The sequence below is a fragment of the Bison bison genome, unplaced genomic scaffold, assembly GCF_000754665.1.
Source record: "Bison bison bison isolate TAMUID 2011002044 unplaced genomic scaffold, Bison_UMD1.0 scf7180017862121, whole genome shotgun sequence".
In the NCBI taxonomy this organism is placed as follows: domain Eukaryota; kingdom Metazoa; phylum Chordata; class Mammalia; order Artiodactyla; family Bovidae; genus Bison; species Bison bison.
Genome location: NW_011492693.1, coordinates 77,147 through 104,092, shown reverse-complemented (window position 1 = coordinate 104,092; position 26,946 = coordinate 77,147). Strand labels below are relative to the sequence as shown.

Below are 26,946 nucleotides of genomic sequence, written 5' to 3'. Positions count from 1 at the left end.
GGGAAATAGATGGGGAAACAGTGGAAGCAGTGTCAGACTTTATTTTTCTGGGCTCCAAAATCACTGCAGATGGTGACTGCAGCCATGAAATTAAAAGACACTTACTCCTTGGAAGGAAATTTATGACCAACCTAGATAGCGTATTCAAAAGCAGAGACATTACTTTTCCAAAAGAAGTCCATCTAGTCAAGGCTATGGTTTTTCCAGTGGTCATGAATGGATGTGAGATTCGGACTGTGAAGAAAGCTGAGCGCCGAAGATTGATGCTTTTGAACTGTGGTGTTGGAGAAGACTCTTGAGAGTCCCTTGGACTGCAAGGAGATCCAACCAGTCCATTCTAAAGGAGATTAGCCCTGGGTGTTCTTTGGAAGGAATGACATAGAGGCTGAAACTCCAGTACTTTGGCCACTTCATGTGAAGTGTTGACTCATTGAAAAAGACTCTGATGCTGGGAGGGATTGGGGGCAGGAGGAGTAGGGGACGACAGAGGATGAGATGGCTAGATGACATCATCGACTTGATGGATGTGAGTTTGAGTGAATTCCGGGAGTTGGTGATGGACATGGATGCCTGGCATGCTGTAATTCATGTGATCGCAAAGAGTCAGACATGACTGAGCAACTGAAGTGAACTGAACTGATACATTTTAATGTCCTTCCCTGCTAATTATGTAATATATATTTTACTTGTGTTTTTGCTAATTGATTTTTCCCTCGTTATGGATTTTTTTTGCTACTTTACACATCTGGATTTTTTTTAAAATTATTTATTTTTCTTATTCTGAGGATAATTACCTTACAATATTGAGATGAAACTAAGACAAATACTTGTCCTAGTTTTAAATTGTATTATGGATGTCCTAGATTGTTGATGTGCTCACTTTACCTTTGGATGCTGGATTTTTTTTTAATTTTTATAAATGATTCCTTTCACTGTTTGCAAACGCTGTTAATTTCTTGGAAACAATTGCATATTTTGAAGGCTTGCTGTAAAGTTTTTTAAGCTGAGGTGAAACCAGCCTTTAGACCAGGTTTACTATTCCCCACTAGCAAAGCAATTTTGTCTTCAGAGCCCTATTGATCTCATAGGAATTATGAGTAATTTCAGGGGCAGTCCTAAGATGGCGGAGGAATAGGATGGAGAGACCACTTTCTCCCCAACAAATTCATCAAAAGAACATTTGAACACTGAGTAAATTCCACAAAACAATTTCTGATGCAGGCAGAGGACATCAGGCACCAAGAAAAGCAGCCCATTGTTTTCAAAAGGAGGTAGGAAAAAATGTAACAGATAAAAAGAGAGGCAAAAGAGGTAGGGACAGAGATCCGTCCTGGGAAGCGAGTCTTAAAAAAGAAAGAAGTTACCAAACACCAGGAAACACTCTAACTGGTGAGTCTATGGAGAGCCTTGGAACCTCAGAGGGCAACATAACTGGGAGGAAAAATAAGTAAAAAATTTAAATGCACAGATTACATGCCCAATGGTAACTCCCAGTGGAGAAGCTGCACAGACACCTGCATCTGCCACTAGCAACAGGGGGCTGGGCAGGGAGGTGTGGGCTGCATTGCTTAGAGTAAGGACCCGGCCTGAACACCCCGAGGGCAATCTGAGGGAACTAACTTGAGACAGCAAACCAGACCCTGGGATAGCTACCCCAGGGAAAAACCCTAAACTAAGATACTGCCAGGCCTGCTCACAGAACAAAGGACTGAGCAGAGATAGGCGCTTCGGACCAACCCATCCTCTGCCAGAGACAGGGGATCGAGGGCAGCCAGAGCCAGAAGGGGGCAATCGTGGCCGCAGAGAGGCATCATCTACCAAACTGCAAGCAGGCTTTGTTGCTAACCAAGATTTCTTGGGATTCTGGACGGTCAATATCCGTCTGAGAAGGTGTGCTGATTGTACACCCAGAAAACTGAGCGGCATGGATGGGAGAGGTGATAAGTTGCAGCAACCGCGCTCGCCAAACACCTGATCTGCTGAGCGGCTCGGACCTGGGAAGGGCACAAAACGCAGGCCCAATTGAGTCTGCACCTTTGAGGAGTACCAGAGTACCTGGACCTGAGTGGCTTAGACCTGGGAAGTACATGCAACCCAGGGCCTGCCTCAGATAGTTCCTGGCAGAGCAACCTAGAGCCTGAGCAGTGTAGACAGGGAAAGCATACATGCCGTGAGCGGGGGCAAACCCAATGTGACCGAATTACTGCGAGCACATGCCAGTGTTATCTGTTGGCAGTGACCCTCCTTCCCCACAGCACAACTGAACAAGTGAGCCTAAAAAATTGTCCACGACCACCCCTTTGCATCAGGGCAGAAATTAGATACTGAAGAGACCAGCAAACATAAGAAGCTAAAACAGAGGGAACCACCCTGGAAGTGACAGGTGCAATAGATTAAAACCCTGCAGTTATCTCTGACTACATAAGAAGGGGCCTATAGATCTTTAGAAGTATAAGCTGGATGAAGGAACTAACTGAAAGTGAACTGACCCCACACTGTCCACAACAACACCAGAAAAAGTCCTAAATATATTTTTACTATTTTCATTCTTTAAATTTATTTTTTAAATTTTTAAGTCCTCTACTACTCCTTTAATTTCATTTTTATAAGCTACTATTAGTTTGAAAAAAGACCTTATTTCTTAAAACAAAATTCATATATAAATATAAATATATATATATATATAAAATAAATTTTGTGACTTTGTTTTTTCCTTTAATATTGTATTTTTGAGAATCCAACCTCCACTCTAGATTTTTAATCTTTGCTTTTTGGTATTTGTTATCAATTTTGTACCTTTAAGAACCCAATCTTCAGCAACGATTTTTACTTGGGAGTGAGATCAGTGGCCTGATTGCTCTCTCCCCCTTTGGATCTCCTTTTTCTCCACCAGGTCACCTGTATCTCCTCCCTCCCCCTTCTCTTATCTACCCAACCCTGTGAATCTCTTTGTGTGTTCCGGACTGTGGAGAACATTTAGGGAACTGATTACTGGCTGAAACTGTCTCTCTCCTTTTGATTCCCCGCTTTATCCCCTTGGCCACCTCTGTCTCCTTCCTCCCTCTTCTCTTCTCTGTGTAACTCTGTGAACATCTCTGAGGGATCCAGAATATGGAGAACACATAGGTAAGTGATTACTGGCTAGCTTGCTCTCTCCCTTTTTAACTTCCCCTCTTCTCCCCCTGGTCACCTCTATCTCCATCCTCCCTCTTCTCTTCTCTGTGTAACTCTGTGAACAACTCTGAGGGATCCAGACTGTGGAAAGCACATAAGGAGTGATTACTGGATAGTTTGCTCTGGCCTCTTTTGATTCCCCCCTTCTACTCCTGGTCACTTCTATCTCCCACCTCCTTCTTCTCTTTCCCATGTAACTCTGTGAACTTTTAGGGGGTATCCCTCACTGTGGAGAAATTTTTCATCTTTAACCTAGATGTTTTATCATTGGTGGTGCTGTATAGATGGAGAAGTCTTGAGGCTACTGTAAGAGTAAGACTGAAAACCAGAAGCAGGAGGCTTAAGTGCAAATCCTGAGAACACCAGAGAACCCCTGACTGAACCAGGGAACATTAATTGACAGGAGCTCATCAAAAACCTCCATACCTACACTGAAACCAAACACCACCCAAGAGCCAACAAGTTCCAGGCAAGACATACCACGCAAATTCTCCAGCAACACAGGAACATACCCTTAAGCTTCAATACAGAGGCTGCCCAAAGTCACTCCAAACTATTGACATCTCAAAACTCATTGCTGGACACTTATTGCACTTCAGTGAGAAGAAATCCAGCTCTACCCCCCAGAACACCGACACAAGCTTCCCTAACCAAGAAACCTTGACAAGCCACCTGTCGAACCCCACGCACAGGGAGGAAATTCCACGATAAAGAGAACTCCACAAACTGCCAGAATACGGAAAGGCAACCACAAACACAGCAATATAAACAAGATGAAGAGGCAGAGGGATACCCAGCAGGTAAAGGAACAGAATAAATGTCCACCAAACCAAACAAGGGAGGAAGAGATAGGGAATATACCTGATAAAGAATTCTGAATAATGATAGTAAAAATGACCCAAAATCTTGAAAACAATAAGGAATTACCGATAAATAGCCTGGAGACAAGGATTGAGAAGATGCAAGAAAGGTTTAACAAGGACCTAGAAGAAATAAAAAGAGTCAATATATAATGAATAATGCAATAAATAAGACCAAAAACATTCTGGAAGGAACCAAGAGTAGAATAACAGAGGTAGAAGATAGGATCAGTGAGGTAGAATATAGAATGGTAGAAATCAATGAAACAGAGAGGAAAAAAGAAAAACGAATTAAAAGAAATGAGAACAATGTAAATGGGTTGAATGTCCCAAACAAAAGACAAAGACTGGCTGAATAGATACAAAAACAAGACCCCTATATATGTTGTCTACAAGAGAACCACCTCGAAACAAAGGACACATTCAGACTGAAAGTGAAGGGCTGGAAAAAGATATTCCATGCAAATAGAGACCAAAAGAAAGGAGTAGCAATACTCATATCAGATAAAATAGACTTTAAAACAAAGGCTGTGAAAAGAGACAAATAAGGACAATACATAGTGATCTAACTATCAACCCAAGAAGAGGATATAACTACTATAAATATAAATGGACCCAACATAGGAACACCACAATGTGTAAGACAAATACTAACAAGTATGAAAGGGGAAAATAACAATACCACAATAATAATGTGAGAGTTTAATACCCCACTCACACCTATGGACAGATCAACTAAACGGAAAATTAACAAGGAAACACAAACTTAAATGATTCAATAGACCTGTTATACCTAACTAATATCTATAGGACATTTCACCCCAAAACAATGAATTTCATCTTTTTCTCAAGTGCACACAGAACCTTCTCCAAGATAGATCACATCCTGGGCCATAAATCTAGACTTGGTAAATTAAAAAAAAAAAATTGAAATTATTCCAAGCATCTTTTCTTTTTCTTTTTAAATTTACATTCTTATTTATTTTATTTTTTAACTTTACAATATGGGTAGGGAGGAGGGAGGAGGGTTCAGGATGGGGAACACATGTATACCTGTGGCAGATTCATTTTGATATATGGCAAAACCAAGCATCTTTTTCTGACCACAATGCAGTAAGATTAGATCTCAATTACAGGAGAAAAAAACTATTAAAAATTCCAACATATGGAGGGTGAAAAACACGCTGATGAATAACCAACAAATCACAGAAGAAATCAAAAGAGGAATCAAAATATGCATAGAAATGAATGAAAATGAAAACAAAACAACCCAAACCCTGTGTGACACTGTAAAGGCAGTGATAAGGGGAAGGTTCATAGCAATACAGGCTTAACTCAAGAAACAAGAAAAAAGTAAAAAAAATGACCTAACTCTACATCTAAAGCAACTAGAAAAGGAAGAAATGAAGAACACCAGTGTTAGTAGAAGGAAAAAAATCTACAAAATTTGAGCAGGAATAAATGCAAAAGAAATAAAAGAGATCATAGCAAAAATCAACAAAGCCAAAAGCTGGTTCTTTAAGAGGATAAATAAAGTTGACAAACCATTAGCCAGACTCATTAAGAAACAAAGGGAGAAAAATCAAATCCATAAAATTAGAAATGAAAATGGAGAGATCACAACAGACAACACAGAAATACAAAGGATCATAAGAGACTACTATCAGCAATTATATGCCAATAAAATGGACAACTTGGAAGAAATGGACAAATTCTTAGAAAAGTACAACTTTCCAAAACTGAACCAGGAATAAATAGAAAATCTTAACAGACATATCACAAGCATGGAAATTGAAACTGTAATCAGAAATCTTCCAGCAAACAAAAGCTCAGGAACAGACGGCTTCATAGCTGAATTCTACCCAAAATTTAGAGACGAGCTAACACCTATCCTACTCAAACTCTTCCAGAAAATTGCAGAGGAAGGTAAACTTACGAATTCATTCTATGAGGCCACCGTCACCCTAATACCAACACCTGACAAAGATGCCACAAAAAAAGAAAACTATAGGCCAATATCACTGATGAATACAGATGCAAAAATCGTTAACATAATTCTAGCAATCAGAATCCAACAACACATTAACATGATCATACATCATGACCAAGTGGGCTTTATCCCAGGGATGCAAGGATTCTTCAATATCCACAAATCAATCAATGGAATACACCACATTAACAACTTGAAAAATAAAAGCTACATGATAATCTCAACAGATGCAGAGAAAGCCTTTGACAAAATTCAACATCCATTTATGATAAAACCCTCCAGAATGCAGGAATAGAAGGAACATACCTTAACATAGGAGAAGCTGAATATGACAATCCCACAGCAAACATTATCCTCACTGGTAAAAAATTGAAAGCATTTCCCCTAAAGTCAGGAACAAGACAAGGGTTCTCACTCTCACCACTACTATTCAACATAGTTTTGGAAGTATTGGCAACAGCAATCGGAACAGAAAAAGAAATAAAAGGAATCTAAATTGGAAAAGAAGAAGTAACACTCTCACTGTTTGCAGATGACATGATCCTCTACATAGAAAACCCTAAAGACTCCACCAGAAAATTACTAGAGCTGATCAATGAATATAGTAAAGTTGCAGGATATAAAGTTAACACACATAAATCCCTTTCATTCCTATACACTAATAATGAGAAAATAGAAAAAGAAATTAAGAAAACAATTCCACCCACCATTGCAATTAAAAGAATAAAATACTTAGGACTATATCTATGTAAAAAAAACGAAAGACTTATATATAGAAAACTACAAAACACTGGTGAAAGAAATCAAAGAGGACACTAATAGATGGAGAAATATACCGTGTTCATGGATTGGAAGAATCAATATAGTGAAAATGAGGATATTACCCCAAACAATCTATATATTCAATGCAATCCCTATGAAGCGACCAATGGTACTTTTCACCGAGCTAGAACAAATAATTTCAGAATTTCTATGGAAATACAAAAAGCCTTGAATAACCAAAGGAATCTTGAGAAAGAAGAATCGAACTGGAGGAATCAACCTGCCTGACTTAAGGCTCTACTACAAAGCCACAGTCATGAAGACAGTATGGTACTGGCACAAAGACAGAAGTATAGATCAATGAACAAAATAGAAAGCCCAGAGATAAATCCATGCACCTATGGACACCTTATCTTTGACAAAGGAGGCAAGAACATACAATGGAGAAAAGACAATCTCTTTAACAAGTGGTGCTGGGAAAACTGGTCAACCAATTGTAAAAGAATGAAACAAGAACACTTTCTAACGTCATGCTGCTGCTGCTGCTGCTAAGTCACTTCAGTTGTGTCCAACTCTGTGCGACCCCATAGATGGCAGCCTACAAGACTCCCCTGTCCCTGGGATTCTCCAGGCAAGAACACTGGAGTGGGTTGCCATTTCCTTCTCCAATGCATGAAAGTGAAAAGTGAGAGTGAAGTCGCTCAGTCGTGCCCAACTCTTAGCGACCCCATGGACTGCAGCCTACCAGGCTACTCCACCTATGGGATTCTCCAGGCAGAGTACTGGAGTGGGTTGCCAGTGCCTTCTCCATTCTAACATCATACACAAAAATAAACTCAAAATAGATTAAATATCTAAATGTACAACCAGAAACTATAAAACTCCTAGAGGAGAACATAGGCAAACACTCACGGACATAAATCACAGCAGGATTCGCTATGATCCACCGCCCAGTATATTGGAAATAAAAGCAAAAAGAAAACATATGGGACATAATTAAAATTAAAAGCTTCTGCACAACAAAGGAAACTATAAGCAAGGTGAAAAGACAGCCTTCAGATTGGGAGAAAATAATAGCAAATGAAGCAACTAACAAAGAATTAATCTTAAAAATATACAAGCAACTCCTGCAGCTCAATTCCAGAAAAATAAACGACCCAATCAAAAAATGGGCCAAAGAACTAAACAGACATTCTCCAAAGAAGATATACAGATGGATAACAAACACATGAAAAGATGCTCAACATCACTCATTATCAGAGAAATGCAAATCAAAACCACAATGAGGTACCATTTCACGCCAGTCAGAATGGCTGCAATCCAAAAGTCTACAAGCAGTAAATGCTGGAGAAGGTGTGGAGAAAAGGGAACCCTCTTACACTGTTGGTGGGAATGCAAACTAGTACAGCCACTCTGGAGAACAGTGTGGAGATTCCTTAAAAACTGGAAATTGAACTGCCATATGACCCAGCAATCCCACTGCTGGGCATACACACCAAGGTAACAAGAATCGAAAGAGACACGTGTACCCCAATGTTCATCACAGCACTGTTTATAATAGCCAGGACATGGAAGCAACCTAGATGTCCATCAGCAGACAAATGGATAAGAAAGCTTTGCTACATATGCACAATGGAATATTACTTAGCCATTAAAAAGAATACATTTGAATCAGTTCTAATGAGGTGGATGAAACTGGAGCCTATTAACCAGAGTGAAGTAAGCCAGAGAGAAAAACACTAATACAGTACACTAACAGCAAGAAGAAATTTAAAAAAGCCTTCCTCAGTGATCAATGCAAAGAAATAGAGGAAAACAACAGAATGGGAAAGCCTATAGATCTCTTCAAGAAAATTAGAGATACCAAGGGAAGATTTCATGAAAAGATGGGCTCGACAAAGGACAGAAATGGCATGGACCTCACAGAAGCAGAAGATATTAAGAAGAGATGGCAAGAATACACAGAAGAAATGTACAAAAAGATCTTCCCAACCAAGATAATCACGATGCTGTGATCACTCACCTAGAGCCAGATATCCTGGAATGTAAAGTCAAGTGGGCCTTAGAAAGCATCACTACGAACAAAGCTAGTGGAGGTGATGGAATTCCAGTTTGAGCTATTTCAAATCCTGAAAGATGATGCTGTGAAAGTGCAACACTCAATATGTCAGCAAATTTGGAAAACTCAGCAGTGGCCACAGGACTGGAAAAGGTCAGTTTTCATTCCAATCCCAAAGAAAGGCAGTGCCAAAGAATGCTCAAACTACAGCACAATTGCACTCATCTCACACGCTAGTAAAGTAATGCTCAAAATTCTCCAAGCCAGCCCTCAGCAATATTTGAACCGTGAAATTCCAGATGTTCAAGCTGGTTTTAGAAAAGGCAGAGGAATCAGAGATCAAATTGCCAACATCCGATGGATCATCAAACAAACAAGAGAATTCCAGAAAAACATCTATTTCTGCTTTATTGACTACGCCAAAGCCTTTGACTGTGTGGATCACAATAAACTGTGGAAAATCCTGAAAGAGATTGGAATACCAGACCACCTAATCTGCCTCTTGAGAAATTTGTATGCAGTTCAAGAAGCAACAGTTAGAACTGGACAGGGAACAACAGACTGGCTCCAAATAGGAAAAGGAGTACATCAAGGCTGTATATTGTCACCCTGCTTATGTAACTTATATGCAGAGTACATCATGTGAAACGCTGGGCTGGATGAAGCACAAGCTGGAATTAAGATTGCCAGGAGAAATATCAATAACTTCAGATATGCAGATGACACCAGCCTTATGGCAGAAAGTGAAGAGGAACTAAAAAGCCTTTGATGAAAATGAAAGAGGAGAGTGAAAAATTTGGCTTAAAGCTCAACATTCAGAAAACGAAGATCATGGCATCTGGTCCCATCACTTCATGGGAAATAGGTGGGGAAACAGTGGAAACAGTGTCAGACTTTATTTTTTTGGGCTCCAAAATTACTGCAGATGGTGACTGCAGCCATGAAATTAAAAGACGCTTACTCCTTGGAAGAAAACTTATGACTAACCTAGATAGCATATTGAAAAGCAGAGACAGTACTTTGCCAACAAAAGTCCGTTTAGTCAAGGCTATGGTTTTTCCAGTGGTCATGTATGGATGTGAGAGTGGGACTATGAAGAAAGCTGAGCGCTGAAGAATTGATGCTTTTGAACTGTGGTGTTGGAGAAGACTCTTGAGAGTCCCTTGGACTGCAAGCAGATCCAACCAGTCCATTCTATGATACTGGTTGCTTGGGGCTGGTGAACTGGGATGACCCAGAGGGATGGTATGGGGAGGGAGGAGGGAGGGGGGTTCGGGATGGGGAATGCGTGTATACCTGTGGTGGATTCATGTTGATGTATGGCAAAATCAATACCATATTGTAAAGTAATTAACCTCCAATTAAAATAAATAAATTCATATTAAAAAATAAAATAAAGGAGATCAGCCCTGGGAGTTCTTTGAAAGGAATGATACTGAAGCTGCAACTCCAATACTTTGGCCACCTCATGGGAAGATTTGACTCATTGGAAAGGACTCTGATGCTGGGAGGGATTGGGAGCAGGAGGAGAAGGGGACGACAGAGGATGAGATGGCTGGATGTCATCACCGACATGATGGACGTGAGTTTGAGAGAACTCCGGAAGTTGGTGATGGACAGGGAGGCCTGGAGTGCTGTGATTCATGGGGTCACAAAGATTCGGACACGACTGAGCATCTGAACTGAACTGAATGCACATATATGGAATTTAGAAAGATGGTAATAACCCTGTATGTGAGACATCAAAATAGACACAGATGTATAGAACAGTCTTCTGGACTCTGTGGGAGAGGGCGAGGGTGGGATGATTTGGGAGGATGGCATTGAAACATGTATATTATCATATGTGAAACGAATCACCAGTCCAGGTTCGATGCATGATACAGGATGCTCGGGGCTGGTGCATTGGGATGACCCAGATGGATGGTATGGGAAGGGAGGTGGGAGGGGGAACAGGATGAGGAACACGTGTACATGCGTGGCAGATCATGTCAATGTATGGCAAAACCAATACAATATTGTAAAGTAATTAGCCTCCAATTAAAGTAAATAAGTTTATATTTAAAAAAAAGAGTAATTTCCATACTGGTGGGTGGGGACACAATTAGACTTGGTGCAATTTGAGACTCAAGGATTGTTCCCTATAATTCAGACCAGTACTATCAACTCTGCTGAAACCTGGAAGGATATCACCTGTACCTTCCCACAGTTCTATGTATGTAGCTCTTTCCTGTGAACTCTAACTATACAGAGTCATAAATCTCTCTTCTTGGGGACACTGTTTGTCTCTGCCTAGGTACACCTTCCATGTATGTGTTGGAAACTATTTCTAGAGTTGGGGCAATTGTAGAACTCTCCTTGCTTGCTCCCCGCCTCAGGAATCCATTCTCTGCTGCCAGATGTTTGATGTAAAACAATGCTCTTTCATTTGCCTTTTCTATTTTGGAGTTATATGAGACAGGAGGATAAATGTGTCCTTAACTCCTTTATGTCGACTAAAATGGAGGTCCCCCTGCAACCAGAACTCACTGAATGACTTGTGAATGCTAGGCACTGACTTCTGTGCATGGGTGCAAACTTGACTGGGGATATGTGTTGGGGCCTTAGGGAGCCTCAGTCTTGCTGGAGAAACATGCCAATTACAAATAGTATTTGCTATGTGGTATGTTTAGTTCGGTTCAGTTCCTCAGTCATGTCTGACTCTTTGAAATCCCATGGACTTCAGCACGCCAGGGCTCGCTGTTCCTCACCAACTCTTGGAGCTTGGGCAAACTCATGTCCATCGAGTTGGTGATTCCATCCAACCATCTCATCCTCTGTGATCCTCTTCTCTTGCCTTCAGTCTTTCCCAGTAACAGGGTCTTTTCTAATGAGTCAGTTCTTTACATCAGTTGGCCAAAGTATTGGAAGTTCAATTTCAGCATCGGTCCTTCCAATGAATATTCAGGATTCATTTCCTTTAGGATGACTGGGTGTATTTCCGTGCAGTCCAAGGGACTCTCAAGAGTCTTATCCAATGCCACAGTTCAAAACCATCAATTCTTCATCACTCACCATTCTTTATGGTGCAACTGTCACATCCATACATGACAACTAGAAAAATCATAGCTTTGATTATAATGAAATTTTCAGCAAAATAATGTCTCTACTTTTAAAAAATTTGTATAGGTTTGTCATAGTTTTTCTTCAAATGAGCAAGCATCTTTTAATTTCATGGTTGCAGTCATCATCTGCAGTGATTTTGGAGCCTCCAAAAATAAAGTCTCTGTTTCCATTGTTTCCCCATCTATTTGCCATGAAGTGATGGGGCCAAATGCCATGATCTTCATTAGCTGAGTGTGAAGTTTAAACCAGATGTTTCGCTCTCTTATTTCATTTTATCAAGAGGCTATTTAATTTTGCTTCAATTGCTGCCATGAGGGTGGTGTCTTCTGCCTATCTGAGGGTATTGATATTTCTCCCAGCAATCTTGATTCCAGCTTGTGCTTCATCCAGTTGGGCATTTCACATGACGTACTTTACACATAAGTTAAATAACCCAGGTGACAATACACAGCCTTTATGTACTCCATTCCCGATTTGGAACCACTCTGCTCTTCCATGTTCAGTTCTAACTGTTGCATCTTGATCTGCATACAGATTTCTCAGAAGGCAGGTAAGATGGTCTGATATTCCCATCTCTGTAAGTTTTCCACAGTTTGTTGTGATCAACACAGTCAAAGGTTTTTTCATGGTCAATAAAGCAGAAGTAGGTGTTTTTCTCAAATTCTATTCCTTTTTCTACGATCCAACAAATGTTGACACTTGGATCTCTGGTTCCTCTGCCTTTTCTAAATCCAGCTTGAACATATAGAATTTCACAGTTTATGTACTTACTGTTGAAGACTTGCTTGGATAAATTACATTTGTAGCATGTGAGATGAGTGGAACTGTGTGGTAGTTGAACATTCTTTGAAATCACCTTTTTGGGAGATTGCAATGAAAACGACCTTTCCAGTCCTGTGGCCAATGCTGACTTTTCCACATTTGCTGGCATATTGAGTGCAGCACTTTAACAGCATCATCTTTTAGGATCTGATATAGCTCAACTGCAATGTCATCACCTCCACTAGCTTTGCTCTTAGTGATGCTTCTGAAGATCCATTTGACTTCGCATATCAGGACTGTCTAGCTCTAGGTGAGTGATCACACCATCGTGGTCATATGGGTCATTAATATCTTTTTTGTGCAGTTCTTCTATGTAGACATTACTATGTAGACATACTTCTAAGAGACATTACTTTACCAACAAAGGTCTGTATAGTCAAAACTATGGTTTTACCAGAAATTGTGAGTAGATGTGAGAGTTGGACCATAAAGAAAGCTGAGTACCAAAGAACTGATGCTTTTAAACTGTGGTGTTGGACAAGACTCTTGAGAGTCCCTTGGACTACAAGGAGATCCAACCAGTCCATGTTAAAAGAAATAATTCCTGAATATTCATTGGAAGGACTAATGCTGAAGCTGAACCTCCAATACATTGGCCACCTGATGGGAAGAACTGACTCATTAGAAAAGACCCTGATGCAGGGAAATATTAAAGGCAGAAGGCAAAGGGGAAGACAGAAGATGAAATTGTTGGGTGGCATCACCGACCTGATGAAGATGAGTTTGAGCAAGCTCCAGGAGTTAGTGATGAACAGGGAAACCTGGCATGCTGCACCCCACGATATAGCAAAGAGTTGGACATGACAGAGAGTAAACTGAACTGATGTACAGAGGATATCAGGGAGCAGGCAGAAGTCTTTCAGATCCAGTAAAGCCTGTGGCCCTGGTGGAAGTGGTGAAAATTTAGGTGGAAGGGGAGACTTCCCATCCTCTGGTGTAGGTCCTTGAATCCAAGGCAAGGAGCACAAGATTTTGAATGTATTACCAAATATTGTTTTCTAAAAATACAAAAAACAAACAAACAAACAAAAAACTGTTTTCTGCAGGAGTGAGAACTTTGACTGAGCCTGTTCTCTAGATTTTACTGAGAGATGTGGAAGGGATATGGAGTAGGCTGAGTCTGCAAAAAGTAGGTGACCAGCTGCTGGAGGGCCAGGCTTATGGTAGACATTCTGCACTAGATGGAAAACAAATCCAGAGAAAAAGTGTCCCTTCTGGAGTGTACATGGCAATGTATCACATTGTTTCAGCAGATCACTTCAATGGTGTTTTCGGGAAAGCAACAAATGCATGATGGGTGGTTTGCTTTTGTCAATTCCTGTGGGTAGTTAGATGACTAAATGTTTGGTTACTTAATTGCCAAGTGGAATGATTGGAATTATGCTTAATGGTTGGAATTATGCTTTGGAAAGCAAACTAGATGAGGTCCACACATATTTCGACATTAAACAGCAAGCATAGGAAGATTATTAAAGCAACTATAGGTAATTTAAACATGAGCGGCCAAATAAGGAAAGATTAATTTAACAGGCTGAGATTGGACTGTACAGGTTGCCATAGTTGTTGCTATGATAAGTACCCATAACAGCTACTTGTTGCTATGCTGGAGATGTGGGAAACGGACATGAGACCAAGAGCCTTTATGACTTTCCTTGCAGTGTGATTTCAGGGGAGAAGTAGTTGACAAGGAAAGGCTGACTGGTAAGGATGAGGAAGGGAGTAATCTGAGCCAATAATCATTAGCTCTTGTGGGAGCCCAGAAAACAGAAAGAAGTACCAGCTCAGTCAGAGTTCTGGGTCAGGGTTCAGAAATAGATGTCATTTGGCTTGAATCAATATTTAGCCTTGGGGATGGCAGCCATAACCTCTAAACAGAAGATTTCCATCTCCCCAGGTGGCAAAATAATTCATACTTTTTCCAGACTCAGGAACCAAGTAAGCCCTCTCAGGGCCACTTCTTCTTAGCAGGCACACATGCATCTAGAGGTGGAATTATCATCATCGTGCCCATTGACCAGATGAGAAAACTGAGCTTAAGGGACTTGATCAAGGTCCCACAGCCAAGCACGTGAAAAGCCAAGCACAAACCCAGGGTAACAGTCCCCAAATTGTGTGTTTTTGCTCCACACCCACTGGGAGTGGTGGGTGGTGATCTGGCAACAATGCTTAGGCAGAAGCAAGCAGTATTCAGGCTTTAATTGAAGTAACTAAGGAAAACCAGTAGAATATTCAGCTATGACTTAAATCAAATCCCTTATGATTTTATAATGGAGATGAAAAATAGATTCAAGGGATTTGGTCTGGAAGCCTGAAGATCTATGGATGGAGGTTTGTAACATTGTACGGGAGGTGGTCACCAAAACCATCGCCAAGAAAACCAAATGTGAGAAGGAAAAGGGGTTACCTGAGGAAGCCTTAAAATAGCTGAGAAAAAAAGAGAAGTGAAAGGCAAAAGAGAAAGGGAAAGATATATTAAATGGAATGCAGATTTCCAGAGACTAGCAAGGGGATATAAGTCTTCATAAGTGAACACTGCAAGAATTAGAGGAAAATAATAGAATTGTAAAGAATATAGATCACTTCAGGAAAATTGGAGCTACCAGAGGAGCACTTCATGCAAGAATGGGCACAATAAAGGTCAGAAAAGTCAGAGACTTAACAGAAGCAGATGAGATTAAGAAGAGGTGGCAAGAACACACAGAAGAACTGTACAAAAACAGCCATAAACACTGGGATAGGGATGATGCTTGCATCACTCATGTAAAGCCAGATATACTGGAGTATGAAGTCAAGTGGGCCTTAGGAAGCATCACTACAAACAATGATAGGAGAGGTGATGGAATTCCAGCTGAGCTATTTAAAAATCCTAAAGAATGAGGCTGTAAAAGTGCTGCATTCAATATGTCAGCAAATTTGGAAAACTCAGCAGTGGCCACAGTGCTGGGAAAAGTCAATTTTCATTCCAATCAAAAAGAAAGGCAAATCTAAAGAATGTTCAACCTATCATGCAATTGTGCTCATCTTACTTGCTTGCAAGGTAATGCTCAAAATCCTTCAAGCTAAGCTTCAACACTGCATGAACTGAAAACTTCCTGATGTGCAAACTGGTTTGAGGAACAAGAGATCAAATTGGCAACATCCATTGGATCATAGAGAAAGCAAGGGAATCCCAGAAAGCATTTCTGTCTGCTTCACTGATTATGCTAAAGCCTTTCACATAAAGGACCACAACAAACTGTGGAAGATTCTTAAGGAAATGGAAGTACCAGATCACCTTACCTGTCTCCTGAAAAGTCTGTATGTAGGTAAAAAAGCCGCAGTTAGAATCAGACACAGAACAACTGACAGATGTAAAACTGGGAAAGAAGCATGACAAGGTGTACATTCTCACTCTGGTTATTTAACTTCTATATAGGATACATCATTAAATGTGTTGGACTGCATAAATCCCAAGATGCAATAAAGATTGCTGGGAGAAATATCAACATCCACAGATATGAAGATGACACTGCCCTAATGGCAGAAAGTAGAGAGGAACTAAAGAGCCTCTTGATGAGGAGAGGAGATGCAAAAACTGGCTTAAAACTCATTCAAAACACTCTTCACAAAAATATACTCAACACTCATGGCATCCGGTCCCACCACATCATGGTATATAGATGAGGGAAACGTGGAAACAGTGGCAGATTTTATTTTCTTGGGCTCGCAAACCACAATGGACCTTGACTGCAGCCCCAAAATAAAAGACACTTGCTTCTTGGAAGGAAGAAAGGTTATGAAAAACCTGCACAGTGTATTAAAAAGCATAGACTCACTTTGCTACAGAGGTCTGTAGTGTCAAAGCTATGATTTTTCCAGTAATCATGTACAGATGAGCGATCTGAACCATGCGAAAGGGTAAAGGCCAAAGAATTGAGCTTTTGAACTGCGGTGCTTGAGAAGATTCTTGAGAGTCCCTTATAAACCAAGGAGATCAAACCAGTCAATCTGAAAGCAAATCAACCTCTGACCATTGCTGTCTTAGCTGAGGAATGTACTGAGGGGTACAGATGGAAAGAAAGGACGCTTCCACTGAAAGGTGCCTAACCATAGCAGCTCCAAGCAAATAGTTTGTAGCTCTACCCCTGGAGGAAGCTCAGAAAGGCTGAAGGCTCTGTGTACCCTGGGTCCCCCGATACATGCATTGCATTCTCCCCAGCAGCATTGGAGGCCAAGGAAGTGGCATTCTGGGCCCTGGAGGAGAGATATGGCTCAGGGATCCACTGGGGCCACCACCACTTACCAAGTGGGACTGGAAAGGACAGATCAGGAATATGTGGCAGAGAGCTGGTGACTGGGGGATGGGAAAAAGAGGGAACCAACTCTTCATAAAGCACCTCACCCAAAAGTCCCCTGGAGGAGAAGCCCAGTGAGAAGTTTGTCTGAGATTGGATGATAAGAGTCTATTTCATTACAACTTATAATTCCTCTGAATGAGGAGGTGGTGGAGTTGGTGGGTCATCACAAACTTTCCTATGGCCTAGACCATCTGCCAGTTGTTATCCTTGTGGCTGACTCTCCCCAGCTTCAGTCATGTAGTTCTGGAGGAAATTGACAATCATGTGTGTGGCTGGGTCAGGAACAAAGACCATGTAAAGCCAGTCATAAGACCCCATGTCCCTGCCAGGATGGCTGATCTAGGGCTGTACATGTGAACTGAGGTGGGTGATTCAGAGAACACCCTTGAACTCTGATGTCTGCAAACTTTTTTCCTTACTAGGTGATGCCTTCAGGATTTAAAACCCTAGGGCATGTAGCTTGAACTCCCTCACTAGGTGTAGAAGCCTTAAGGAAAAAAGTTGCCAGGCTAAGACCATCAAAGTAGACCGAAGGGAAATAGTGAGGCTGAGGGAGAATTGATGCCTGCAGATTTCTTGGATCCAGTCACTGAGATCTTTGTATTTGCTCTGATTTTTGTATCCTGGATTCCCAGAATCATTTGCATGAATCTCCCTGTTCCTTGAAGCCAGTTGGAGTAGGGCTCCTCTCAATTTTGATTCAGACTTGGTTCTAGATCCTTCACACCCAGACACAAACAGAGGCAACATTTGTTTCAGCACCAATAAGAGTGAAACCCTTTATTCTTTACTGAGAATAGGGTGTACAAACCACCAAATACAGTTCACCAGCATCCTGGGCAGGAGTGCCCGAAGTGTGAGTGACTGTGTGTTAGGAGCGGCCTTACTGATTCCTGAACCACTCCAAGCATTTACACTGCTGGTGCCAGGCCAATCCTGTCATTTCCTCGATCAAAGACTGAGAAATACAGCCTCAGGAAGACATCACCCAGTAACCAGCTCTCTGTAGATCTCCTCACTCTTTGCTTTTTAAAGGTGGTATAGCAGTAGCCTCTAGAATCCTGGGGAAGTCAGAAACAGACACCAGTCAGCATGAGCCCTTGCCGGTGACTCCCCCCCAATATCCAGACCCAGCAAAATTCTTTATTTCCCTCTTTTAGTAAGTATGAAGGGGTTTTCTCAGCAGCAGGGGATATGAGAGTTCATCCAAAACCAAAGAGGGCCAAGACATGAGGTTGTCATGTGGAAGGGTGTGGTGAGTGGAGGACTGGGAGTTGGTGAAACAGAGGAATGAAAAACAACAAAGTCCTATTGTAGAGCGTCAGGAATTATATTCAATATTCAGTGGTAAACCACATGAAAAACAATAAGAAAATAATATATTTCTACGTGTATAACTGAGTCACATTGTTGTGCAGCAGAATTTAATGCAACACTGAAGATTAGCCACACTTCAAAATAATTATTTAGAAAAGAACAAGTGTGTCCATAGTTCCCCTCACTCCCTGATTCTTTCATTCTGATTCCTGCTCCTTGTTTTCTCTCCAGAGAATGCTGGTTCTCCTCGTGCATCCCCACAATCCATACTTTATTAAAAAACTTTATTTTGTATTGGAGTATAGCTGATTAACAATATTATGAGTTTCAGGTGGACAGTAAAGGGACTCAGCCATATGTATCGAGGTATCCTTGTCCCAAAGATACTCCTTCCATCCAGGCTGTCATATAACTGAGTGGAGTTCCTTGTGCTACAAAGTAACTCGATGTTGGTTATCCATCTTAAATAGAGCAGTGCCCACAACATGTTCTTGAAGACTTAACTCAGGAACTCTGAGAAGCCTCCTTCGGCCCACACTCACCATCTTTGGCCACTCCATGCTTGGGTGGATAATGTACTCTGGCTCCCCATCTCCACTGGTCAGTCCGTAGCCCTCATCACCCCTAGTAATTCCCCAGTCCCTTAGTGCAGACCACCTTGAGATGCCATTTGCATAGAATCCAGTGCACCTTTGCCTAAACCAAGCAACCCTCAAAATGGCTCAATGAGTTTGTCATTTTAGAATTCCTGAAATTTCCTCTCTTCCTCAAAGCCTTCTTTGAGTCCATCAGCCTGCTCTGAACTCTCACAGGGAGCTGACATGAAGCCTCCACCCTGTTCCAGGGCTGAGCAGTCACTATGCACCCTTTATTCACCTTATTATCCAACCTCCCCACAGAGGGGTCGGGGATCCCAACTAACAAAGGAGGTACCTGTCCAGAGTAAGGGGAAGATGCAGGCGAGGACTAGGTTGAGCATGTAATTTATCATTTAAACCAGAAAAATCTTGAGAAGGGAAGGCAGACTGTTAAATTATGCTGGGATATCACACTGGGATTGTCCCCAGCCATTCTCCTTGTAACATGGCCTATTTCAGGGACTGCTAGAGCTGAATTTCATGTTCTTGCACCTACGGGTTCAGATTGAATTGAAGCTCTTTGAGGACTGAGGACCTTAGTGTTTCCCTCTCCCTGACTCCCACCATGCCATATGATGTGGCCTCTCCACATTTATTTCAGGAAGATCAATGTCCCACACAGTGATTGGTATTGTGGGAGGCACTGGCCCAGCCACAGGGCTCAGCAGCATCTGCAATGGTGTGACGTGGCCTCCAAAGGGCACCCTCCTTCCAGCAGCAGCCCAAGGGTTCCTGCAAGCTCCAGTTTGAGAACCAACCATAAGTATTTTCCCCTCACCTTGAGGATGTAGGCTGGAGCTGGCACTGGGTAGTTGATGCCATTGATGGTGAAGATAATAGAGGGCAGAGTATTGACCACAGAACATGAAACGTAATGCTGTTAGAGAGAGAGGGTGAGAGGTTGGCCATGGTGATCCTTGTCGTGTGTGAAGACTGGGAGTGACCCTGGGGCATGACCCTTCACCTTGGAACCCCGTGGCGCGGCACCAATGAGCTTGTGTATGTTATCGATCACTCTTCCTGGGCCTTGGATAAGTGATGTCCCAGTGTCCACAAGGGCCGCGCAGCCATCAGAACAAGCAATAACCTCTCTTTTCATGGTGATGCTGAGAGACAATGGAAGAAAGCAGACATCAAGGTCACTCTGAGTCTCCTTAGCGTTGCCCCCTTCCTGATTGTCTCGTAAACAGCCCTTTGTCTCTTGCCCTCTTTTCCTTTGCTCTCAACATAGCACCTTTCCTAACATCCTCAAATGTAGTACTTGAATACACCAGGATCTTTTTTACCTTGACACAAGCTGGTCTTCCTTCCTAGAAGACTGCACTCCCCTTTGACTAGCAAATTTCTTCTTATCTTCCAGATTCCAGCTTAATTGTATTGTTTTCTGGAAGTCTTTCCCCTGGTGTTTATCAGTCTCCTGTCTTTGTCACTCTCTGTAGACCCTTCCTCATGACTGCTCCTGCTGCTGCTGCTAATTCACTTCAGTCGTGCCCGACTCTGTGTGACCTCATAAAGAGCAGCCCACCTGGCTCTGCCGTCCATGGGATTTTCTAGGCAAAGTACTTTAGTGGGTTTTCATTGCCTTCTCCTCCTCATGTCTAGCATGTACCAAAGTCACAATTCACTATGTAGGCGAGTCACTTCATGTACATCTGCCTTCTTAGATGTGAGGGAGAGTTTTATTCTCCTTACTGAGAGGGTAACAGGCAGGAAGGCCAGGGGTCTGCAAACTGAGGAAATAGCCTGCAAGTGTCAGACATTTTTATCTCTCTTAAGCTGCAGGAGGAAACAAACTAGTGATATTTTTTCCTTCTCTATATAAATTTAAAAGGAGGTGTCTCTTAAAATACTGTGTTGCCATAATGACACCTGGTTTCACCTGAAGTTAACTATGCTCAAACCTAGAGATAACCAATGCCTTTTTCTTATGGAAATGTTTATCTTAAGCTATGCTAATGTACTATACATTTACCCCAAAGTCTGTCTTCAAGTCTGTTCCTCCTTTCCCAGAACCTGCTTGACAAACCAGTACGTTATACTCAGATATTGTTCCCGTAATCTATGTAAATGAAACTATTTGTATGGTGATCTACCCTTCTTCAAGATTCACGTTAATCATTTTATGGCCCAGGATGAACCATTTGGTGCCAAGATTATCCCAGAATGCATCTTATGGGTGAGGGGCCTAGTGCCATTCTGAGTTTTAAGACATTCCTTTCTTTCACTAACAGACTGCTAGTGACTATGTAACATCCAGCTGAAGACTAGCAGGGGGGCACTCTTTCTGCCCCCTTCTGATGCCTATGTCAGAAGCTTTCTCTATCTCCTTTATACTTTAATAAAACTTTATTACACAAGAGCTCTGGGTGATCAAGGCTCATCTCTGGCCCGGGATTGAATTGTTCTCCTTTGGGGCCAAGAATCCCCACATCTTTGCGTGATTCAACAACAACCTTTCATTGCCTCCCTAAAGTGCCTGACACACAGTGGATGCCCAAGGCTTATCTGTTCAATGAGTGAATGAAGACTGAGAAAATAATAAGAACCCTCCAGAGAGCTGTATCTGGTGGGGAACAAATAACGGGTCACACACAGAGTGAAGATGGAGATTTGCAGGGGCAGCAGATTCTCATAGTAGGGGGAGAGAGGGGCTCCTCTGGGTGAGGGTGTCTCCCAGCACTGCTCCTGCAACCAGCTCAGACCCTGAGACCTTGGCCAGTAAATACATGACTAGCCCACAGAAACTCCAAAGGAGAGGACAGATTTTGTCTGAGGGTATTACACAGAATCCTATCAATTATGCCTCTTGTCCTCAGGTCACTCCTGGATCCCACCTTCTTGATTCTTTGTTATAGACCCTGCACCACTGTGTGCCCATGAACATGAGGTGTCTTTTTTATTAGTTGCTTTCATGTCTTAATACTGCAGCCAACCTCTCTCCACTGCTGGGTAGCTGCTCCCTAAAAAGACCAGTTTTCCCCATTTTCTCAGGACTGTCCCTGTTTTTAAATTGATATTTATCTGTACTGAGAACTTCCTATGTCCTAGGTAGCCTTGGACAGTCGGTCATCTTATCATAACTCTGTTCAGGCTGGTGAAATTCTCCTTGATCCTCTGTTCACCACACTGTAGAGCCCTCTAACCATGCTCCCCACCTCAAAGGGCAGTGGGTGCAGCCCTATCCCAGCTGCACAGACCTATCTGGACCCTTTTAGGACCCTGGTCAGAGCCTTGCTCAGAAGACCGGGGATTATGAACCCATGGGTTGTTTGTGTATTTATGTGCTTGTGTGTTAATTTGTATGTGTGTTTCTATGTGTCTCTGACTAGCTATGCATGTTTTTATGTGTCTCTGTGTAGGTTTATATGTGTCTGCTTGTATGTTTCCAAGTGTCTGTGTGTCTGTCTGTGTCATTGTGGGTGGTGTATATGTCTGTGTGACTGTGTATCTGAGAATGAATTTATGTGTGTCTTCCTGTGTCCATGTACATTAGCGGGAGCATCACTTGGGCTGACCCTCAGAGGGAGAGGCTTACCGGTCTACGTGTACAATCCAGTCACCTGCTCGAATCAGTGGTACCCAGTTGAGCTCTCCCTTGTAGTAGCGGTGGTCCACCCCACCAAACATCACCACACTGCCCTCTCGCTTGTCTCTGTAGAGAGAAAAAAGTGGGGGGAGGTCCTTGGAAGACAGTAACAGCAGCACTGTCTGAGAGCTGTGCTTATCCAACTATGAACACCCTAATAAGGTCCCCATGTACAGATGCAGAAATAGCGTCTAGGAGAGATAGAGATACAGACTGAAGTCTGTTAATGTCTCATGAGTGGCACAGAGGAGGTTAGAATCTGAATCACTTGTCTGAGCTCCATCCCCTATGTCTTCTGAAGACACCCTGGACCTCCGGCGACCTGAGTGCTCAGACACCCCCATAGGACATGGTGCTGAAGTGTTTTGGCTTTCCTCGTGTCCACCTTGTCATTTTTCAGGAAAATCAAGGCCTGGGAATTCTAAGGGTGTGGGTTCAGGTCACCCAGAATTGGCTACACTGGCCTGTGACCTACACTGTCCAAAGGGCTCCACACTCAGAAGGGACCCCACCTCTGCTCTCCCTGTCTTGAAATGCCTAATATTTCTTGAACAAGGGGTCCCACACTTTTGTGTCCCACACTTTCATTACTCACTGGCTCCACAAATTGTGTAGCTGGTCCTGCCAGTAAAGCACTAATGAGGAAGGAAAGATATCCACCATCCTTCTCCTTCCTTCCTTATAAAATTCATAAGCAAATCGTATTGCTTTTTCCTCCAACTTGTTTCCGGTTGCCTTCCATTAGCCTCCCTCATAACTCACCCCGCTAGACCAAGTTATTGGTCTTGAGCCCAGGAGTAGGGTTGTTTTCCAAAAATATTTAACTTATAAAAGCCAGTGCTGAAGGCAGGGAGGGCCCTGGGGCCATAGTTATCCTTGGTTATATTATCTCAGGATACTTCTTTATCAAGTGTTCTGTAATTTTTGTGCAACTGAAATCATCTTACAGATAATGTGTAGAAAGCAATTGTCCATCTCAGACTTACTTGCTCAAGTAGAAGGCAAAAACAGGATCAGAAATGACACCTTGATTCTTCAGCTTATCAAAGATGGGAATGGCCCCAGAGCAGGATAGATTGGGGTAGTTCAAGCCCAAGATGCCATCAAATCTTCTGCCTTCAAACCCATATTCCACCATGCTTAGGCCGAACGGCTGGTCAGTACTTACAAGGTTCCCAATCTGTGGGAGAGAAGCGTGTTCCCACTTACAGATATGTAAAGTGGGGCTAGGACTGGGCTGGAGTGCATTGCCATTAGATCCTCAGGGAAGAACTGAGGCTGGGCTCTGTCTTTGTTTGCCCGCAGACAGTTAGAGCAAGGTGGAAGGGGAATTTGGGTTCCATTTGAGAGACACTGTGAATTTTAAAACATCTTCCCCTCTGAAAAACACCACCTGAGTGAGTCAAATTGGCCTCGTGGCTTCTGTACAGGAGGGGCAACCAAGAGTAACACCAGGTCCTATTGGTGCCACCTTATGGACAACACAATCTAGAATAAGATAGCCTGCTCTTTGCCATCACTGTGACCTAATGACAGAAATGGACTGCATTCTCTGTAAGGTACTGTGAATTCTACATCTGTCCAGGAAGACAGAAGCCAAAAACACAATCTTGCTTGCAGGGTTCTATGAAATTACTCCTGGGGAATTCACTTTGGGGAATATGTGTATTTGTGTGAGTGAGTATGAGAGAGAAAGAGAGAGAGGGGAACTACTCAAGAATTTTGGGGGAGGCAAGCCATAGATTTATTAGATTCTCAAGGGTCCTCTAGAGTGAGAACTCATTTATCAGACCCCCTGACTTCTTAGGTCTCCAGTTTCCCACTTTGGATACCTGAAGCCCTTGACTGCACCCAGGGTCCCCAGATCAGTTTTATCCTGTCCCCAAACACCCCACAGCAACTTCAGTCCTGAAAAGCCAGCCTAACTCCACCTTTTATCACATGTGTGCTCTCAACAAGGCCCTTGCTGTCTGGACCTCAGTTTCCTCATAAATCGTGTGAGCTAATCAGAGTAACTGCTTTGTGGGGTTATTGCAGAATTAAACCAGTTATCACTGGAAAGTGGTGGGAACGGTCTGTTAATATAAAAGTGGGTGCTTTTATCCCTTCTCGCTCCCAGCGAAATGAATCTTGAACTGCTCATGGGCAGAGGAACTGCAAGTCCACACCTCAATCCACTCTCTGGGTTAGCTAATTTGTTTGCTTGTGTGTCACCATGGGCACTTCAGCCCCAGAGACATGATCCTATGGATAAGATTACCAATATCTATGGAAGTTAAGCTAGGAAGGGTCCTGCCAGATGGTCCTGCATCTGTTTTGCAAGCAGTGGTCACCTCATATCCAGTCCTGACTCAGCATTTGTTACACTGTTACCCGAACTGTGTCATGCGCAACAACTCCTTTCATTCTCCCAGATCCATAGATGATCCTGAAGGTCTTAGTGGTAGGCCGGAAGGTGGAAGACTGAAAATGTCTGAACCTAACGTGTGTAGCTGCAGACACAAGAGATGAGCGTCATCAGGTGCCAAGGGTGAAAAACAGGGCGGCAGGGCAAGTGAAGGATGGTCCAGGTATGGGGTGTCTGTACTCACAACAGGCTGGACTGGTGCAAAAGTCAGAGGGCACCCACAAGTCAGATGAACCTGTGTCAAAGACAACCTGGAATTCTTGAGGGGGTGTTCCAATGGTGATGTTACCCACGTAGAGCATCTACAGGGAGAAGGAGGGAGTGGGTTAGTGCAGAACTGGCTACCCTCTATCCCCACACTGATGCCTCCCTCTGGGTGTCACATATCTCTTGAGACCACTTTCTAACCATTGTGCAGCTCACAGACTTTGGTCACAGAGGTATCTGCATTTGATATATTTTTCCTGTGCTATATTGTATGCAGGATATTGACTCTATGACCAAGCGTTGGAGTGGTATCTCCTGCATGGGAAGCCCAGAGGCATAACCACTGGGCTCCCAGGACTGCTGGACCCCCAGGGAAGTCCTGGTGCCTTCATTTGAGAAGCTCTGTAGTCTCTTCAAACCAAGCCTTAGCACCCCCTTCTCCAGGAGGTCCTACTTGATCAACCCCAGCCACTCCCTCTAAACTCAGACCACATCCAATCAACACCACAGAGGTGACCCTTTCATTTGACATGTATTTACTCATTGCCTATCTCTCAGGCTGGCATGGGCATTTTTGAAGACAAAATAAGCCCTTTTTTAATCTAAAAACAGTAAGCACTGTGTTAGATTCTTATGGCCATATACAGAATACAGGTTTAGTAACTTTTTCCTACTGTCGTTCTTGCATCTGTGGAAACTGAATTCCACTACCTGGGGATTCACAATTGTTTTGCAGTTGGTTCTACCTTTTGATCAGTGATGATTCACTCTTCATCTATAACTGAGGCGCTCACTTAGTTCAGAAGGAACAATCACCCTCAAACTAATGACACATGTTTGACACAGAAATGGATATTTACCTGCCACCTGGTAATTGCCAGGCCCAGTCACAAAGACCAACAGCTGAGGATGAGAGCACCTTCTCTGGGTGGGGTCCCTGTTTTCCAGTGTCTCAGCCTCCTGCAGGAACCCCAACCCCAACATCCCACCTGGCACCTCCAGATGAGCCCCATGCTAAGCTAGAGCACCAGTGGGTGCTGTGGAGCACCATCCTCCCAAAATACTCACATCTCTGATGTTTCTCAGCGGCAGAGTAGTTAGATTTGAGCCACGAAAAGAAATATGGGACAGTCTGTAAGGATGCTCCTTCAGGAAATTGTTCAGCGTGTTTTTTCCACTGAGGGTTTTTCTCATGGTCTTCACTCTCCTTAGAGGTATTCTTTCACCGAGCATTTGACAAAGAAAACAAAGATGATGCTACAATTAGCTGTCAGTGTTAAGGTATAACTGTCATTGTAATGGCCCTGTGTGTTTTCTAATCATTTTTATGAGGCACATTATTATCAGAATTTTATGCATATACCATGGCAAAGACATAGATTTGAATACAGGTTCTTTTCTGCAATCTCGGGTAAGCCATATGACCATGTGGTGTCTCAGTCTCCCCTTCCGCAAAATGGTGGAATATAACAATACAAATGACACCCAACTCCAGTACTCTTGCCTGGCAAATCCCATGGACGGAGGAGCCTGGTAGGCTGCAGTCCACGGGGTCGCTAGGAGTCGGACACGACTGAGCGACTTCACTTTCACTTTTCACTTTCATGCATTGTAGAGGGAAATGGCAACCCACTCCAGTATTCTTGCCTGGAGAATCCCAGGGACAGAGGAGCCTGGTGGGC

At 42.7% G+C, this 26,946-nt stretch overlaps 1 protein-coding gene across 1 annotated transcript; it reads right to left on the bottom strand.

Annotated features, from left to right (window-relative positions):
- Positions 1-17,862: 17,862 nt before the first annotated feature.
- On the bottom strand, positions 17,863-26,477 carry LOC104983226 (pregnancy-associated glycoprotein 1-like). The gene is made up of 8 exons (XM_010832672.1): positions 26,333-26,477; positions 25,242-25,359; positions 25,024-25,142; positions 23,637-23,830; positions 22,600-22,716; positions 20,029-20,170; positions 19,843-19,941; positions 17,863-18,170 (listed from the first exon to the last, which is right to left on the bottom strand). Exons 1-8 carry the CDS (start codon positions 26,456-26,458, stop codon positions 18,021-18,023), a joined length of 1,065 nt encoding a protein of 354 aa, XP_010830974.1. The 5' UTR covers positions 26,459-26,477; the 3' UTR covers positions 17,863-18,020.
- Positions 26,478-26,946: the final 469 nt, after the last annotated feature.